Genomic DNA, 18756 nt, shown 5'->3' with positions numbered 1-18756 from the left:
ACCAGGCCTACTTATATTTTTTTTAATTAAAAAAACATTTTGTCTGTATAATACTTGGCAAACTTATGCTTCATTGCATTGCATTTCCATTCCACATCTGCTAAGCCCTTGTGTGTCAGTCAGGGTGCGTATCACATAGCTGAAATTAAATTAACAGCCTAAGAACTTAAAAATATAGTGAGGTAAAACTGTTTAAAAATGTAGTCCGTTGTATCTACATATTATCAGTTTAACTCAACATGAACAGTTTGTCAGATCTTACGCAACCCCTTCCACCATCTTTAAATTAATGTTTGTTGATTCCACTGTTACCAAACCACATCAGATCTAAGAGTCCTCTCAGTGTCACCACTTGGCAGCATCAGGGTAATGTGAAAAGCAATACCTCCCTATAATTGAGCCAACCACTGGTTTAGAGTCCTTAAACTTTGGGTCATCTTTAGAATGAGTCTTGGAACAGCTCTCTGCCCTGTCTCTCTCTGCCTCGAGTCTCCACTGGGTAAACAGCCATGGTCAGTGATCTCACATCTATTTTGTAACATTATTGTTAGCTTTCAGTGACTATTTTATTTTTGTGATGACCCTTAACCTTAACTTGACAATTTGTACTTCAGTACGGCTTGTTAAACAGAATCCCTTGGGATATTATTTGTATGTGGAAATGTAGAATGTTGTCAGTGTCATTTAGCAAGTGGTCAGTGTAGCGAAAAGACTTTTTGCCTTGCTTGCTTACTGCTCTAAATTTAGCTGTGATCAATCACAATAACTACTAAGAAACTGGTTGGTTATTCACTATGCCGCACACATTTTAAGAATGTGGCACTGAAAGAAGGGGCTGTATTTGTTTAGAGCTTTAAAAATCAACCCTAAGCAAAAATCTTAACCCAAAATCTCTGACCACATCTTGTCAATCACAAATTTAACAAAAACGTTATCCCTTTATAACTGCTTCAGGTTTATTTGACTGTATAGATGGTTCCTCTTTATAGTCTCACCGCAAATTCCAAGCCCCTCGCCATGGGCACATGGGCTTTCTGCCCCACAAGCGAAGTAAGAGACATCGTGGCAAGATCAGAAGTTGGCCCAAAGATGATCCAAAACAGCCAGTCCACCTCACAGCTTTCCTGGGATACAAGGCTGGTATGACCCATACGCTGAGAGAGGTGCAGCGCACTGGCATGAGTAAGTCATTATCTATGATATTAATATATGTGATATTAATATATGATTAAAGTGTATGTAAGATTTTGAATTGAGCTGTGAGTAAATGGTACTTGAATTTATGCAGTGGTCAGTGGTCCTTTATGAAAACTATGTTTTTCTTACCCAGAGATATCAAAGCGAGAAGAGGTGGAGGCTGTGACTATTATTGAGACTCCGCCTGTCATTGTGGTGGGTGTAGTAGGGTACATCAGCACTGTGAAAGGTCTCCGCTCATTCAAGACCATCTTTGCTGAGCACATTAGTGATGAGTGCAAACGTCGATTCTACAAAAACTGGTTTGTATTTTTGTACAAGCTAGACAGTAATGTGACATTACTAATGATTCCTACCTTGTTTTTACATTAAACTGGCTCATGTTTTTACATTTGATTTCTAAAATGACTCTTTTTGATTCATAAAATGACTTTCAGGTATAAGTGCAAGAAAAAGGCCTTCACCAAGTACAGCAAGAAGTGGCAGGATGAACCAGGCAAGAAGCAGCTGGAGAAGGACTTTTCTCTGATGAAGAAGTACTGCTCTGTGATTCGTGTTATCGTTCATTCTCAGGTACATAAACTTCAACAAATGTTCAGAAATTAGCACCTAACCCCTTTTAATTACTATATTGCACCCAATACACTATATTGCTGAAAGTACAGTGAAGAAAAAAATGAACATTCTTATTTTACAATTTTGGAGATATTCAAAAATATTTCAATAGTATACTTATTAGTAATTAGTACTTTAACTACTATAGTACATAATTCAAAGAAGTCATAGGACAACCTTGATGCAGTGAATTAAAAAACCATTACACTTCTGTTAATAAATGTTCCCCCATGTGAGTGTAAGCATGATACAGCAGTTTCAAATAGCAATTTAAAAATAAACCACTGAGTAGCACATTAATACAAAGCCTTGAGAACTAGTTACACTCTTTTTTTATATCTTTGTTTCTTTGGAATGTAGTGGTTTAAATGGCAGATTTTGATTGCTGTGTGGAGTAATCACAATTAGACACCACTGGGATTTTAGACAGTATTTGGATTTTAGTATTGTAGACTTGGCTGACTTTGTTATATTGTTATGGATTTATTTAATATTGTACAACAGATGGTTTGATCATGCATGAAACAGAACAGAACTTTTAGCCCAAAGTGTAAAAACCTTAAATGTTTGGTGGCCATTTCTGCCAGTATCCTCCACATTACAATTGACTAAATGTTTCTGCTTTCAGTTTCGCCACTTCTTTCCCATTTGGGTACCTAATGCCATATTTGGTCCAGAAAATGTTTTATTGATATTTGGGTGTCTGTTTTTATAGATGCGCTTGTTAACCCTGCGCCAGAAGAAAGCTCACATCATGGAAGTGCAGCTAAACGGAGGCACTGTGGCTGAGAAGGTAGACTGGGTGAGGGAGAAGCTAGAGCAGCCTGTACCTGTTTCTTCTGTCTTCTACCAGGATGAGATGATTGATGTCATTGGGGTCACCAAGGGCCATGGCATGAGGGGTAAGATGCATGACTGGAAGTTATTAATTTTCCACCAAATGAAATCTATCACAAGATATTGTGATACAAAGTTAGGGTAGTAGAAAGTGGTGGTGTCATCCTCAGTTGAAGATCTTTATGTACCTTCTTAATCCTGAGCAGACTGCTAGTCCCTGCTACTAAATAACATCTCCCTAACATAAAACTACCACCACAGTATTTTACAGTGTGGATGGTGTTCATTGGAATAAGATTTACAGCACACTATTTTAATTTGTGGTATACTATGTCCTGAAAATGAGTAAGTAAATAAATAAACATATTAATAAATACAGAACTGAAGACTTCTAATATGTTTTGAAAAACAGAAAACCATTTAACCGTGTTGGGCTCTGGTGTAATATTAGACTGCATTCAGGGTCACTGCAGGTTTCTTCTGTGTCCTTCAGGTGTGACAAGTCGCTGGCACACCAAGAAGCTGCCAAGAAAAACTCATAAAGGCCTGAGGAAGGTGGCCTGCATCGGAGCCTGGCATCCAGCCCGTGTGGGCTTTACTGTGGCCCGTGCTGGCCAGAAGGGATACAACCACCGGACAGAGCTTAACAAAAAGGTCTGCTGTTTGAATAAACATACAATTTGGTTTTTCCCAACTGTTTTTTTTCTGTTAGTAAAAACCTCTTAATTAAAAAAACACCTAATTTATTAATACATTTATTAAACACTGATTTATTTCCGCTATATGTTCCACAGATCTACCGTATTGGGAAAGGGGTTCATGTCCAAGAAGGAAAAGTAGTTTGCAACAATGCCTCCACTAGTTATGATACAACTCAGAAGTCCATCACTCCACTGGTACGAAGAGCACAATTTACAGTTTACTACAATTTACTAAATAATTGGTTCAAATAAAATGATTTATTTTGTCAGCCTGTCAGTTGTCATTTAATATGTCTAATAAAATTAGACCATAAGCATGATTTCCTTTCACAGGGAGGCTTCCCTCAGTACGGTGAGGTGAACAATGACTTTGTGATGGTCAAGGGCTGTGTAATTGGGACAAAGAAAAGAGTTCTTACTCTTAGAAAGGTATATTCTTTTACTTCATACAAAATCTTTAATATAAAGACATTTAATGTATATACAGCTTTAGAATTATTTGCACCAATGGTAAAAATAGATAAAATGTTATTTTGAAATTTTTTTCTATAAACCACTGGAACATTGGAAACCAACAAAATAGGTTTTACAGAATATAACTATTGATTGATGAGTGTTTTGAATAGTGTTATTAACTAAAAAAGTAACTGAGTGCTTGATTTACCCATATTTTTAATAATATTTTCTACCCATCTTTACAATCTGTGGCAATAATTCTGAAGTTGACTAATATATTTCACAGTATATTTAATAAAGGATTATCTTAACTTTCTTTTAATAAATTCTTGGTGTACATCAGCTACATTATGTTCTCTTTATGTCAAATAATTACATGTGTATGATATCTAAAGTTAGCATGATAACTAAATTGGCTTGTCGATGTTTTAGTCCCTGCTTGTGCAAACCTCACGCAAGACCAGAGAAAAAATTGAGCTTAAATTCATTGACACCACCTCCAAGTTTGGACATGGCCGCTTCCAGACAGCTCAGGAGAAGTTTGCCTTTATGGTAAGTCATAACAAGTAAGGTGAAGTGGCTGAATAATTATGACTAATTATCAATAACTATTACATCTTTTACATAGCTTTTTACACTCCTGTGGTTCAATTTCTATTTCAAACTGTCATCAGTTTATCAAGGTTTAAGGGTCCTATTGATAGACTCTTATTTTAAAATATGTTGACTTCACGTTTGGGATTGTTGTCTTGATGTAACATTGAGATTTTGTTTCTTAGGTGATGAGAAAGATTAGTACATCCATCTCTTCCCTTTTTAATGCTGCTCATGCTTAATTTTTCATGCTTATAACCAAATATTACCTTTTCACCTTTACAGTGAGCAAAACCTCTTTATATAATCGAAATTGTAAGTTCAGAGGATTATGTTTAAAAAAAAAAAAAAACTATTATAACACAGTATTGACAGGTATCTTTATTTTTTTTAATCCTTTCATGAAAGGGATTTGTAATAGTTTAATTTGTTTAGGTCAAATCATCGCTAATACAAGTCATTCAAATACATTAAAAGTACATTGTGCTACAAAACTTGATGTCAAGACATCACATCTCAAATTTAAATCAATAAAAACACTTGACACACGTATTATCAATCTGCCATCAACCTTAATCTGTTGGAATAAGTCTATACAGTTTATACAGTAGAAATTATATTCATAGTTATTGCTAGGTCTTAGTGCAGAGATCAATTTGACGATCCTGTTCTCTTTTTTGTCCTGTAGGGCCCTCAGAAGAAACACCTGTTAAAGAAAGCTGAGCCTGCTGAGGAGACTCTGTGAGGTGTAGTGTGTTCTCCTTATGAAAATGCACATGTTTAAAATAAAATAGCTTTTAGACTCAGAGATTTTGACTCCGTGCACATTATCACATGCAGGTATCAAACACTACATGCGATGTGTATTACTGCTCACCATCCAGTTCATTTCCCATCTCACTATTATCCTACTGAGAGTCTCTACATTCCTTCCTGTCATGACATTCTCCTGAGGAATTCTGAGATATGGTGGGATTGTCCATCCCAGAGGACATAAGAGGCAGGTATAGGTCATCCATGTTGGGCATCACAAAGAATTTCTGCATGACAAATGTAGAAAACTGTTTATTAAACCTTAAATTTAGTTTGTTCAAACAGTATAAGATCAAGTTAAATACAGCATGTTTTTTTATTATTATTTATTATATTACTAATTGGATATAATACTTAGGATTTTGTTTGACTCATTGGGTATTTATTGATTAGCTGACGGCCAGGGAAGGTGTTGCGATTGCTTATTAAAGTGTTAAACAGATTGAATTAAAGTCTTGTAACTATTTTACACAGCATTGCCTTTGGTGCTAAGCTAAAAAAATATGTCCTTCCCTTCATATTTTTATTTCAAGAAATCGATTCAATATTTTTTTTTATTATAACCTAAACCAAATGTTCAAGCTGATTAGATTTACTGTGAGGATAAAATGTGTTGACCAGCTGTCCTCCCAAGGCCTGGCTAATTTACAGACTGGAGTGGATTCACAATGCTGCACAGAGAGACGGGTAACAAGAGCCTATTGTATTTCAGATTATATTAGATTATATTTCAATAAATGTAAGCCTGTACTTAGTTTATAACTGACACTCATGTTATAGTATAATATTGGTTAGATATTTATTTTATTATACTGAGTAATGTGAGCCTGTCAACCTACATAATACCTATGACTATTATCATAATACCTATTATTATTATTTTAGTATGTATTATTAACAATATTAGAACAGTTTTACTCCAATAAGTGGAACTACCTATTTTATAAGGTAAAGCAATAGTGTGGGCATCAAGGGCTGCATTATAGAAACACTTGCCTTAATAAGCCAGTGTGTGTGTGTGTGTGTGTGTTGTACATACTCACCTGAAACTCACACTGCAGTGTCCTCTCAATCCACTCAGTGACGTGAGTAAAAGTGACCTCTCTTTCACCCAGCATGGGCTTTACTTGTAGATCCAGCCTTGGTGGCACACGGAAACTGTACCTACACACACACACACACACACACACACTTCAATACTTTTTAAGTCCACATAATTAGTATGCATTAATTATAGCAATGTTTTAGAATATACCATAATCATTGCGATTTATTAGACATATTAAGCACATAGGCTGGCAGCTAGCAGTCGGTCAGTTTAACATGTATGTCATAAGTAAAAATAAGAGTAATTTTTGTACCATATTCCTGATGTATATTAATAAATTCTCAGGTATTTATCTGACAATAATCTTAGATTAGATGCAAGTTGCAAAAAGCTGGTAAGCAAATTGCTACATACATAAACACAAGAACTAAGTAATTATTTTATGTTTGTTTGCTGACACAAAGACAATTCATGTTAAAATGAAGACGTGTCATTACCATATTCGGTCGGTAGGGGGCGGAGGAATGTTGACAGCTAGACTTCCAGAGAGTTCCAGCACCTCGACCGTGAGCAGAAGGGGCATGTTGGATACCTCTGCTATTTTCTTCTTGATGTACTCATTCTCTGTGGCTTTCTGAAAATATTTGGACTTGGCAATCTTGTCCACAAAGCGCAGAATTTTCCTGCTTGTGCTGCCTCCACCATGCCTAGAGATAAGAATGTGACTGACTGTTTCAAGGCTAAATGTTATTAAATAAAAGAGTCAGTCCTGATATACACTGATGGAATAACCATTCAAGCAATACAGGCTCCAGACTAGATGTTTTTAAGTGATAAATGTTAGATTAGTTTTTCTTATTTTTATTTTTCTCCCAATCTCGTTTCCAATTCCCTAATTGTAATTCTGCTGCTTGCACCACCCCTGCCCTAAGAAGAGCCAAAGACTATCATGTGCCCCCTTCAACACACGTTCAGTCGCCGGTCGTTTTTTTCCACCCACCAGAGGCTTGGACTGGTGGGCAAGTGAATTAGACTGCCGTGCCATCCAAGCTCTGATTTAACTAACATACAATTTTATGATCAAAGTCAAACATCTGGAACTTTGATATGTCTGAAGTACTATATGGAAAGGTAAAAAAAATCAATATGTGATCAGATATGTGTTTTTCTTCAATATGTGATCAGATGTGGTTTAAAGGAGGGGTTAAATTTTACTTCGCTTAGACTAGTAACCAAGTAATCCTAGTACCAAGGATTTGACAGGAGTATTACCCATCAGCCCCAGGCTGTATGTTCTTTTCAACCGGACTGGCCCGGGGCTCAGAGAGCACTGGTTCGTCTTCATCAGATGAACCTGCACTGGAGGACTCCTCATCACTGTCTGCAATGATACTAAGCCTGGGCCTGGAGCTGACAACACACCCACACATACATACAAACAACACATGGAGTCAGGTTATCCAGCACCCTAATAACTAGAAGTTGATACTATTTTGGAATGTATACTGTTTCAGTTTATTAAGAATGTGCATGTCAAAGGTTAATTGAAGAGGTCCACAGACAGTTTATTGGACTTCATACCCCACTATTCTGCTGGGCTCAGTAACACTGTACGTTTCAGACTGGTTCTCTCTGCCAAGCTTACACAGATTCATCTTCGTCTCCAAAGTCATGTGCAGAGAGCCGGTATAGACAACCTCCAGCTCCAGCCACAGACCTACACACACACACACATACAGACCTTTTCATTGTCATCGTCTTTGGCACATTGTTCTAGCTCTTCAGCTTGTTTTTAAAATTATATATTATATAGAAACACAATTGCCCATGTATGACATTAAAAAGAATGTAACCAAAGTGTGTAAAACATGACAATAAAATCCTAATAAATAATAATAATCAGATGTGTATTTAGTTTGTGTGTTCCTTGTGTGTTTGTGTCACCTCTGTTATCCACTGAAGGTTTGGAGATGCTCAACACTTGCGGTATGCACGTGCCCATGTCCAGCTCAGTCAGCGTCAGCTCATTCATAAAGTATGGCAGCTGCCACATGACAAAAAAAAGTAAATCTATACAGCAATAAAAGTTACAATATGACTGCAGATAAGCACATTTCAAAAACCTTTAGAAACAAACTAAACCTCTGAATTAGCTTATTATTAGGCTTATTAAATACCACCTCTAACTTTGCTGTCTTACCCTAATCTTGCTCAGCTTCTTCTGTACTTTGTGAGCCACCTGGTCTGCCCAGTACTTCTCTCGCAGGAAATCCCAAAAAATCCTTCCAATAAGGGCATTAATCCAGGCTGAATCTCTGCACCCTGCCACTGGCTCACTGGAGAACTGCAGTCAACAGAACAGATGAACACAGGAGTGTGATCACAAGAAGAAAAAGGATGCAAACATGTCAGAGAGGCTGATTTGGCTTGAAGGTCAGCTGCATGGTTATGGGTGAGATTTCAGTCAGTTTAAAATCTTAGGGCACCAAATCAGATCCTAAATCTACGACAGAGAGTTGGCAGTCTGCATCACGAGTCATTGTTGTTGCTTGTTTTGAACATGACAGTTTGAATTGTTGTATCATTTCAACTGCTTGTTATGCCATGTGATAGGACCATTAATTCTGTATTAGGGCATTCTGTATCAATAAAAACACTTTTGTTGACTTTTGTCAAACCTTTTGAATGCAAATGCACAATATTGACCAGATAAGGGATAAAGTTCAGGGTCTCTCACCCTGCGTATATCAGCGGGACTGCCAGGCTCGGAGTGGCAGGGGCTGGGCGTAAGGCTGCAGCTCTCAGACGTGATGAAGTGAGCCATGTAGGAGCTATAGTCCAGCAAAATCTTCTCTCTTACTGAACCAGCCAGCTCCCTTAGACCCAGCATAGAAGCCAGATCATCAGTGCTGCCCTGACTGGAGCCTCCAGCACTACAAACATCTAGAGAAAACAAACATAAACGTTAAGCAAAAAGTAGTAATATTGTACGTCTTAGTAGTTGTAATGTAGCTTTAGATATTAAATTGCTAATAAAATATATTCCTTTTCATTTTTTAAAAATAAGTTTATTGTGGGGGGTTGGGTGGCGCAACTACGCTAGACCACTTTCTCTGGGATCCAGTGTTTGAATCCTTAGTGGTGCTATTGTCCATCTACACACAGATATGATTGGCTGTCCGAGGGGAGGCAATGTATAAAGTTCTGCGATGAATTGCTGTCTCCATTTGATAGCACAATCATCTTATTTTAGAGTCAAAATATCCATATCACATCAACATAAGCGCTGCACCTATTTTTGACTCGTCTCGGCTGAGCCTGTTGTGGATCTTGGACTTTAGCGCTAACAGGAAGTGCTGGTACCACTCCTCTTTCTCTCTCCCTGTCCGCCCAAACAGGTACAGAGTGGTGGTCTGGCTGGATTCCTTTTCCACCTGCTGAACTTCGTCTGCACTTTCACTTGCTGTTTCGGCTACCTTGCTGGCTTGCTCTTCCTCCTCACACTCCACTTCTTCCGCAAACATAATGCAGATGGGGTATTTCTTATTCCAGACCCTCTTTTTTGCCAAGACAGTTGGCAGCAAAGACACCTATGAAATGAAAAACATATAATTGTCATCCAATGCCACATCTTCAACAGTAGGTGTGTCAGATTTTTGCACTACTTTTTATATTGTGAAATTGAAGAGGGTAAAAAAAGGGCTGTCCACCACTAGCCAATAGCTCCAGATTTTTATGTTAACCTGACAGGAGCTACTCCTGATACAACAGATTTGTAGTTGAAAGACCAGGATCAATGTCATCTTATATATAAAACCTGCAGTCATGTTGACATTTTACAATTCAAATTGGATACCAGTGATCTAAAAGCAACAACAGATCAGCAATTAAGCAGTTCCAAACTACCCCTGGAAGTAAAGTTAGTAAGAACTGCCCACTGATCCTCATTTTGTTTGTATACTGTACCTTTCCAGTGCAGGATAATCATTTAAATCTCACCTTGCTATTGTTTAGCCGAAAACATCTTGAATGCACAAATGTGGTGTCATAAGGAGGCTCGTTGAAAGTGGCCTGGTGGGGAATGTTGGCACGTGGGTATGCCAGGCGCAGGTGGCAGTCCTCCAGCATGACATAGACAGAGTGGCACAGAGAGGGATGGTATGTTTCCGGGTCATAGGTGTACATCTCGTTCATCCAGCCCTGCAGCCCAGAAAACACAGTTGCTGAGATGTAGAATCGTATTTAACATGTCAACTAACCAAGAAAACAACTCTTGAATCATTTTCTTAGTAAAGACAAAAAACAACTAAGAATAACTCACTTCCTTGTGTACTACCTGGTGCAGACTATTAAAGCTATTACAACTAGTATTTATTTTGAAGTCTTAATTCTGCACGAAAGTTTATGTTTAATCATTTTATTAGGTTTAATGCTTTAACAGTCGTCCATGCAGGGATGCTGTCATGGATCATGTGCACTCTGACAAAAAATGTATCTTGGAGAGACTGTTGCATTTACTTTTGTTAAATATGTGGATACAGGGCAATCAAAATGCATTTTCACATAGTCATTATTATGTGGCCTATCCTTATCTGGATACAATTCTCAAGATGCAGGAAATAAGCTTGTGTAAACTGGGTCTTTAACCACTTATTAGAATCAACTGTAACAAGATAATAGACTAAAAGCAATGCAACAACAATTAAATCACCTCTGATTAATTTTCAAACTTTTAGAAGCTAAAACAAATAAAAATGTAGAAATTACTCAATAAATACCTGAAGCACTCTCTGCGGCTTTTCTCTTGGCTCAGTGCCAATTGACTCCATCAGCAGGCTGTCATCGAGTGAGGAGATTGATTTCTGTGCAGATGCAGGTCGCTTTGGAGCCAGCATCATCACTACTGCCAGGCCCAGCATGAACCCGCACGCCAGTCCAACAGACAGTCCTGTCATGTAGGGAGAAAGCGGCAGAACAAAGAAACTGTAGGCCAGTAAACCCACACATATAAGCCATTTGCTTGGGTCTGAAGATCCCAAAGTAGAATTCGCTGGTGTCACTCTGACGAACTTCTGATCTGGTTCTCGAAGCTGTGATTTGTTGGGATGTTCTTGAATTTCTAGCACCTGCATTACATCTCCATAGGTACAGACCTCATAGCGGCTGGTTTCTGTGCCAAGCTTTTGACGTACTTCAGAAGTGAAGCTTGGTGGTGGCCCTTTCTTTATCTTCTGTTGTGGTGTTTCATACAGTGGGCTTCCCTGTTCCTGCCACTGCCCTGCCACTCCATCTTCACTCTGAATCAGCATGTCTCCCAAGGAACCACCCTGGAAAGCTGACAAATCACCTTTCTGAGTTTTAGGACTGCCAGAGTCCTCGCCCATCATTTTGCTGAGCCTACTGAACGGCTCCTGCATGGCCTCGGATAGCTTGCGACGTGTGTCCTCCAGTTCAGCCATAAACAAGCTGCCTGAGCCCATCAGATTTGGGCAGGGATCAGTGGGTGATGAGGGTGCCGACTTGGGCAGAGGATCAAAATCCTGGACCTTTGCCATTTGGATTACTTCTTTCCAGGGTTGCAGGTGAAGCTTGGAGTCAGAGTTAGAGAGAGAGAATTCAGGTTCTCTGTGTGATACCTTGGTGATGTGGGATTCAACAAGGTTGAGTGTGGAGTTGTGTGTAAGCAAAGCTGACTCTTTAGAAAAAGCAGAGCAGGATTTGACAATACCGCTTGGGGAGGAGGGAACTGCAGGGGTGCCAAGACTTGAGGCTGAGAGCTCACCAAGGGAGTTAGGGGTGGAAAAGGAGAGCGGAAAGTGAAAGGCAGAAGAGTGGAGTGCTGGCCGACTGTTTGCTCTACTGAGGGGTCTCTCTTTGGAAAAGGAGACAGTTGGGCCCTTGTCATCACAGTCCAGGGAAAGAAGGAACTTGCTGTCATCCATGGCTGAAAGCCGTGAAGCCGACCTAGACACAGACTTTTAGGGTTTCAATGTCTTTTGGGCTTATGTTGGGCAATGGTCCAAAGGCCTGGATTTGTAATATAACACAAAGACATTCTCTCTGCCCAGCTAACAAGAAACAGAGAACAAAATCCAGCATTAATTTATGCATGTGATGACAGTAAAATTGCATTTTTGGCAAACCATGTTGTCTGCACCTAGACCCATGCTTCTATATAGACTATTTAGTAGTGATCTGACAAATGGCTTTAGCCTTATAGAACCTTTTTCAAAGTGGACAGAAATATATATTATAGGCTGACTTTGAAGTTTGACTTAATTAACCAAATCAAATGTTGTAAATAAAGCTAGACATCAAGAGAAAGTGGCTGAAAGATTCTTAGGAAACACCAGTCTAAAGTGCAATGGTATAGGGCTGGGTGATATAACAATATAATCAGTATTATTTATTAGTTTTGCCTGTCTAAATACATTCAGTAGTTTGGAGCTTTGTACTGGTTGTACTGGTGAGAGTGTATCTGGTGCAGCAGTGTTGTTGGGATTTGTCCACCAAAGAAAGTCTAAAGGAGGATTAACACACATTGTACACAAAAACACACTACATGGCCAAAAGTAGGTAGACAACCTTCCTAGGTGTTTCAGCCACACAATGTACAAAACAGACGTACAAAATCAACTAAATAAACAAGTTATATGATTCCAACTTTGTGGCAACAGATTGGAGATTGGTTAAAGCATGACTGTGTTTGTATTTGTTCTTATTTTATATACTGTGCTCTTAATTGGAAGAATGGAGTAGAATACTGTTCCCCACTGTTACATACTATAACAAGTAAATGTGTTGTACCAATTTTAACAGTAAAAAATATATAAAAACAGTGATAACACACATATTTACAAATATCTATAACTAGGACTTGTGTGCGTCCCCGAGTACCCAGAGTGACCTTAATACTATTATAGGAAATAGGACATCATTTAAGGTTAAATCCAACACACTCAGTATCTGTCACCAGCAGTAATCCCTAGTTAAGGGCTATGGCTTCACTTGCACAGGTTTAAAAAGACTACAGGAGTCATGCAGGGATCTGATGAGCTGTTATTTATTAATTTATTTAAACATTAATGCAATCATTATAAAATAAGTATGTACAGCCCTGTCTGCAATGTAAACCTTTATTTTATTTTTATTTTTTACCTGTTTTTGACCAGTGTTTTTTTTTTTTAAAAATAAACTCTAGCAGATGTGCTAAGATGTGTATGAAACACTGGTGATGTTAACAGTAGTCCATACAATGTCATAAACTCTTCCCCTGGTGCTGTTTATTTTACCGTGCCTTCATCATTTTACTCAAAAGTAGTCAGTGTAAGGTAAGCAATAGGAAATAAGGAAACCCCCCTGCAAGTTTTGCTCATCTCCATGTAATGAATCTATAATCCCACGATAAAGATCTGAGCCTGCACGGAATACCGTTACATTAGATTACAATCCTAAACACCAGCAGCGTTTACAGAGCATTCACACCGAGAGCGAATAATAACATCATTTCCTCTAATAACAAACACCTGAAGTGCTATTTTATGACTCACTTGTGTTCGTTATAAACCTATTTGGACTTGTAGAATTACATTAAACATTTGACTTTTACTGTGACATAGAAAAACACCACGTTCCATCAGCCTTCCACAGACTGCACTGCACTGCAGAACCTTACCGTGGATGTTGTGTGCAGCAAACGTCAGGTATCCGGCTTTAAACGCCATGTTCAAGAACATTAGTGATATCAGCGGTAATTTTTGGATACAAAATTAGGATGAAATGATTTATTCAGCAGTGCATTTTCATTACTCTCAATCCCTGTCACTGCAGTAGCTAAACGAGTCCAATTCTCTGTACTGTATAATCTACCTCAGCACCGCAATGCTAAGCTTACAGTTCCCCTGCTGAATCCACATTTAGCACTAGGATTAGCCCAGAGAAACGCTCTCTGTCCCAAAACTTAAAGCAATTTGGTCATTAAAGTTTTAAAACTATGTTCACTGCGTATGTGAGGTTTTATTTTTTATTTATTTAAGAGGACAGACTATTTTTTTACAATATGTGCACATTAGTGGTGCACATATTTAATCAAGTACAGTAAAGTAAAATTTAAATATCTGTACTTTGCTTGCACTTGTACGTAAAAACAGACAAACAACTAAATACAGCACATATTTGTGCAAAATAAAGTACAAATAAAGTACAAATTTTATGTTACTGTACTTGATTCTGTCCACCACTAATGTTGGTGGGTTAGCGCTAGACTGAATAAAGGTGGGTTATGAATTAAAAGTGGGTTATGAATAGAGGTGGGTTATGAATACAGGCGGGTTACGAATAGAGGTGGGTTAAAAAACAGGTGGGTTGGGAATAGAGGTGGGTTATAAAAACAGGTGGGTTGCTAATACAGGTGGGTTTGGAATAGAGGTGGGTTATGAATAGAAGTGGGTTATGAATACAGGTAAGTTATGAAAACAGGTGTGTTACGAATAGAGGTGGGTTACATACATACCTAAGAAAGAGGTGTGTTTAATCAGAACTAAATTGAGGTGGGTTATATAAAAACTGTAAACAGGCAGTGGTGTAATGTAACGAAGTAATAATGATGTTATTATTTTGTTGTTATTTTGTACGTAAAGGGTGAAATGCATACAATTGCACGAACCAAAACCACGCAGACGGTGGATTGGCTACTTTGAAATTCCACCAGTAGAACAGAATGAATACAGAGTTTAATATTAGAATGTATTCAATGCTGCCATCTTGTGACTGCACTAATATTCATGCCTGTTGAAGGGTTGCACCTCAGTGATCACGTGGGCGCATGTACATAACCCCTCAAATGAGACTAAACCGAAGTTTAGTGTCCATAAACTTTATATTTATACGCATTTAAGACACATAGCGCTTTGCAGAAATGTCTTTTTGTTCCTTTTCGCGAGGAGAAATTTATAAAGATCACTTTGACGTGGGTAAGTTACCAAAATCGCTTCGCAAACTTTAGACAGAAGCTGCCTGAACCAACACAAATATCAAACTAATCAAAACTACACTGTTTTTGGACCAATCCAAACAAAATCTTAGATTATATGACAAATTGTGCTTACAAAAAAGCTCAGTCCTTATCTAGTATCAATGTTTTTGTATCATTGAGTTTTACCCAAGTTTTAGTTCTATTTTTAGTTGTTCCCATGTTTACTTGGGTTTACTCTGGGTACTCTGGGCTATATAGTCAGCATGTGAAGTAAATATAAAGTTTAGGTGTTTTAACAACAACTTTTGCTAACAGGTGTGTAAATAAATGCAAAATATATAAAAAAAAGTAATTTTTCAGCTTTGTTTTAACAGTTGTGGAGCATCATTGTGTCCCTGTGCACAAACCAATGCTCATAAAGACATGGTTTGGCAAGTTTGGTGTGGAGGACCACCATTGGCATTGGCAGATCAATCACAGGCAATGACCTCAGCCTAAACGAACACCTTTTCGATTCTAAGTTTTATTGTGAGCCAGGCCTTTTTGACCAGTATCACTGCCTGACCTCACATAATGGGCACCAATTCCTACAGCTCCATATTATTGCTCATGGTTTTAAAATTATATAGCTTTGCTGGTTATTTTAGCTGGTTTATGTTGAAGGTGTAGCTGGTAAGCTAGCATAACAGACTTTTTCTTGGGGGCTGACCAGAATAACCAAATTAACAAAACAGTTGACCAGCTTAACCAATGTGGTGAACTATGTTTACTTTGGAGGCTGACCAGCATAACCACTTTGACCCACCTGGCAGACAAGCATAACCAACCCGGTATGACCACTTAATCAAGCTCTTTGGCCAGCATGACTAGCTTCACCTAGACGTCTATCATAACAGCTTTGATCAACATAATAACATCTAAAATCTACTATAAACCACTGCCTGCTACCATGATAAGCATATCTGAGCTGGATCTTTCAGCAGGAGTGTTCTTCTCTTTAGGTATCTATGTTTGTGTAAAGTGTGGCTATGAGCTTTTCTCCAGCAAGTCTAAATATGAGCACTCCTCTCCTTGGCCTGCCTTTACCGAGACCATTCATGAGGACAGCGTCTCCAAACAGGAGGAGAAATGGGGTGCATACAAGGTAAACAGACATTAAAGTAAAAAGGATTTTTTTTAACAAACATGATTCAGAGATGTAGCCAAGACAACTGTTGATGAACATGAGTAAATAAAGAACTATCACAGCATTTGTTTTACTTTAGGAGGCAGTTAAATGTAACTCATTATATAACTTGACAATGACAATATGACAATATAGCCAGAATTTTGCCATGGCTATATTGTCATAAGTTATACAGTATAATAAGTTAAAAATGATAATAACTCTTTCTTGATTGTAGCTGCCTATTTAAGTGATCAAGTGTATTTTACAATATTACTGTATGTTTCAGGTTTGTTGTGGGAAGTGTGGTAATGGCCTGGGTCATGAGTTTGTGAACGACGGGCCCAAACGTGGACTTTCTCGATTTTGAATATTCAGCAACTCACTGAAGTTTGTCCCAAAAGGTATCGTCATCTTTGTGTGTAATCTCTAATGTAAACTGGCATTGTTGCTTTGTGAACAAAAAGCTAAAAAAGTCATTTGTGACCCCTAAAAGTTAATGTGGTTGGGTTAATTGTTATTGGTTCGATTTGAAAAGCCAGGGGAAAAGCTTATTTGCGATTGGCTAAGACTGTAGGAGGCATTGCTTACTGATTCTACAGTACATAAGCCATCCAGAAGTGAATTGGGGGCGTCATGCCCACTGCTCAGGAAAAAGTCAGTCCTTGGATAAATTCTGTCAAACTATTTAAACTTGAGTTGTCTACACAGATTTAGCTTAATACTGACTCTCATTTTTTTTTTTTTAAACCCTTAGGGAAGTGATGAGTTTACTATAATGTATAGATGTTGTTCTTAAATCCTGATATACATTCCTTGTATTATCATCATCAGCTATTTATGTATTGAGTGGAGTAGGCAAGGCTAATGTTTAATTATTAATTATAATAATCTGCTCATTCTGTACTTTTCAGATTCAAATATGAATGGACAATAAAGTGAGCTGATGAATGGACAAATAAAGATTGAACGAGGCAGGGGTAACACTGACTTTATTATCCCATTGTGGCTGTGGAATCTTTACAACAATGAAAATGTACATTTTGTTTTGGTTTGTAGACTTTATTGATTCCCCTGAATTCACACTGGATGAGTCATGTAAGAATTACAACCGCATCACATCAAGAAACCAAGAGACCTAAATCGGATATGTTTTTGATTTGTTGAACACGTAAGAAAATTAAATTCCTTTTATACAACATTAATACTGACATGAAAGGATTACACATTATACAGTTGTATTTACAATACACAGTATGGCCAAACGTAGGTGGACACCTGACAAGCAAAAACACAATTCTATAATCTAGTCAGTGTGATTGGGGGTGAATCTATACATGGACTCTGTTCTGTTCTGTGGATGCTGTGGACATTATATGAAGTGTTCTTTATAAAGCCCAATGTGGACATTCAGAACTCTGATGTTCATGACCACAGTGATTCACAAGCACAAGTCTTATTAAAAATGTTTCTTTTTAGGCATTATCACCAGGCAATAAAGCCTTTTAAAAATTGTCATTATTTTATATAGATTCTTCACTTCTAAAATCATATTATGTTGAGCACAAAACAGTGATGTGTTACAAAATTCAAGACAAATAATTAATGTCTTAATATATAAGAAGAAATATTTGTTGACTTTGTGGTAAAGGTCTCGATTTATTTTTTGTTCGAAGGTCTTGAGGTTTGTAGTCCTTCGATATTGTTTATATCCTTTTGCCCTGAGCTACTGCCAGTTTGATCACAGAGATACACAGACAGTTTCTTGGACATCATGACTTGGTTTTTGACCTGTAATTTTTGGGCCCAGTGGTGTGCCTTTCCAAAGTTCCAAATTTCTAATTTATTACAATTAGAAAATCAACAAATGTAACCTGAGGTGTTAATTTAAACTTTTGGCTATAACTGTATAAACTTTGGGTCAAAAAATTATAAAACAGCACAATGGTCTGTTTATAACAGTTCCTGTCTTAACTGCTTACTGCTTCCTGAGCTATTTTGAGATTTAGGAAAACAAAATTTACATGACAAGTACATTTAAGTTTTCAAATGAAACAATCATGGATACAAGGATGAGTGGCAGTTCAGGGGTGACTTTGAGTTTAAGTGTTTTTACAGACTGGGGCTTGAAGCTGTTACAGACTGGGGCTTGAAGCTGTTCCAGACTGAAAATATTCCAGTCAGTGATTGTTGACCTCCACTGATATTACTGTGGCTTTCTGCATGATCGTGATCGAGACACTGATTGACAGAGTTTGGATTAAATTAGTTAAACGGAAGACCTTTTTATTACCTGCTTTAATTGCTAAATGCTGTTATTGCCAAATGCTGTTTCTTTAGAAATTATGCAACATGG

The 18756-nt window shown here is 37.8% G+C and overlaps 3 protein-coding genes across 4 annotated transcripts; 2 read left to right on the top strand and 1 right to left on the bottom strand.

Moving 5' to 3' along the window:
• The first annotated feature begins 457 nt into the window (after positions 1–457).
• Positions 458–5210, top strand: LOC134300129 (large ribosomal subunit protein uL3-like). The gene is made up of 10 exons (XM_062984793.1): positions 458–512; positions 990–1182; positions 1331–1499; positions 1635–1770; positions 2528–2714; positions 3143–3303; positions 3444–3545; positions 3684–3779; positions 4239–4358; positions 5089–5210. Exons 1-10 carry the CDS (start codon positions 510–512, stop codon positions 5143–5145), a joined length of 1224 nt encoding a protein of 407 aa, XP_062840863.1. The 5' UTR covers positions 458–509; the 3' UTR covers positions 5146–5210.
• A 79-nt stretch (positions 5211–5289) lies between these two features.
• Positions 5290–12203, bottom strand: LOC134300137 (testis-expressed protein 2-like). The gene is made up of 11 exons (XM_062984801.1): positions 11040–12203; positions 10261–10461; positions 9554–9851; positions 8999–9204; positions 8462–8605; positions 8206–8305; positions 7843–7978; positions 7534–7671; positions 6759–6968; positions 6257–6377; positions 5290–5440 (listed from the first exon to the last, which is right to left on the bottom strand). The coding sequence occupies exons 1-11, from the start codon at positions 12201–12203 to the stop codon at positions 5309–5311; spliced, it is 2850 nt and encodes a 949-aa protein (XP_062840871.1). The 3' UTR covers positions 5290–5308.
• A 2875-nt stretch (positions 12204–15078) lies between these two features.
• Positions 15079–17918, top strand: msrb1a (methionine sulfoxide reductase B1a). Of its 2 annotated transcripts, none has more exons than XM_062984799.1 (5): positions 15079–15233; positions 16237–16379; positions 16690–16804; positions 17315–17374; positions 17460–17918. In XM_062984799.1, exons 1-4 carry the CDS (start codon positions 15179–15181, stop codon positions 17335–17337), a joined length of 336 nt encoding a protein of 111 aa, XP_062840869.1. In that variant the 5' UTR covers positions 15079–15178; the 3' UTR covers positions 17338–17374; positions 17460–17918. The 2 variants fall into 2 exon arrangements, with proteins under 2 accessions (XP_062840869.1, XP_062840870.1); XM_062984800.1 differs by having other exon boundaries at positions 17315–17380.
• The last annotated feature ends 838 nt before the right edge of the window (positions 17919–18756 follow it).

Source organism: Trichomycterus rosablanca, chromosome 22, assembly GCF_030014385.1.
Source record: "Trichomycterus rosablanca isolate fTriRos1 chromosome 22, fTriRos1.hap1, whole genome shotgun sequence".
NCBI classification, from domain to species: Eukaryota; Metazoa; Chordata; class Actinopteri; order Siluriformes; family Trichomycteridae; genus Trichomycterus; species Trichomycterus rosablanca.
This window is presented reverse-complemented; position numbering and strand designations above follow the sequence as displayed.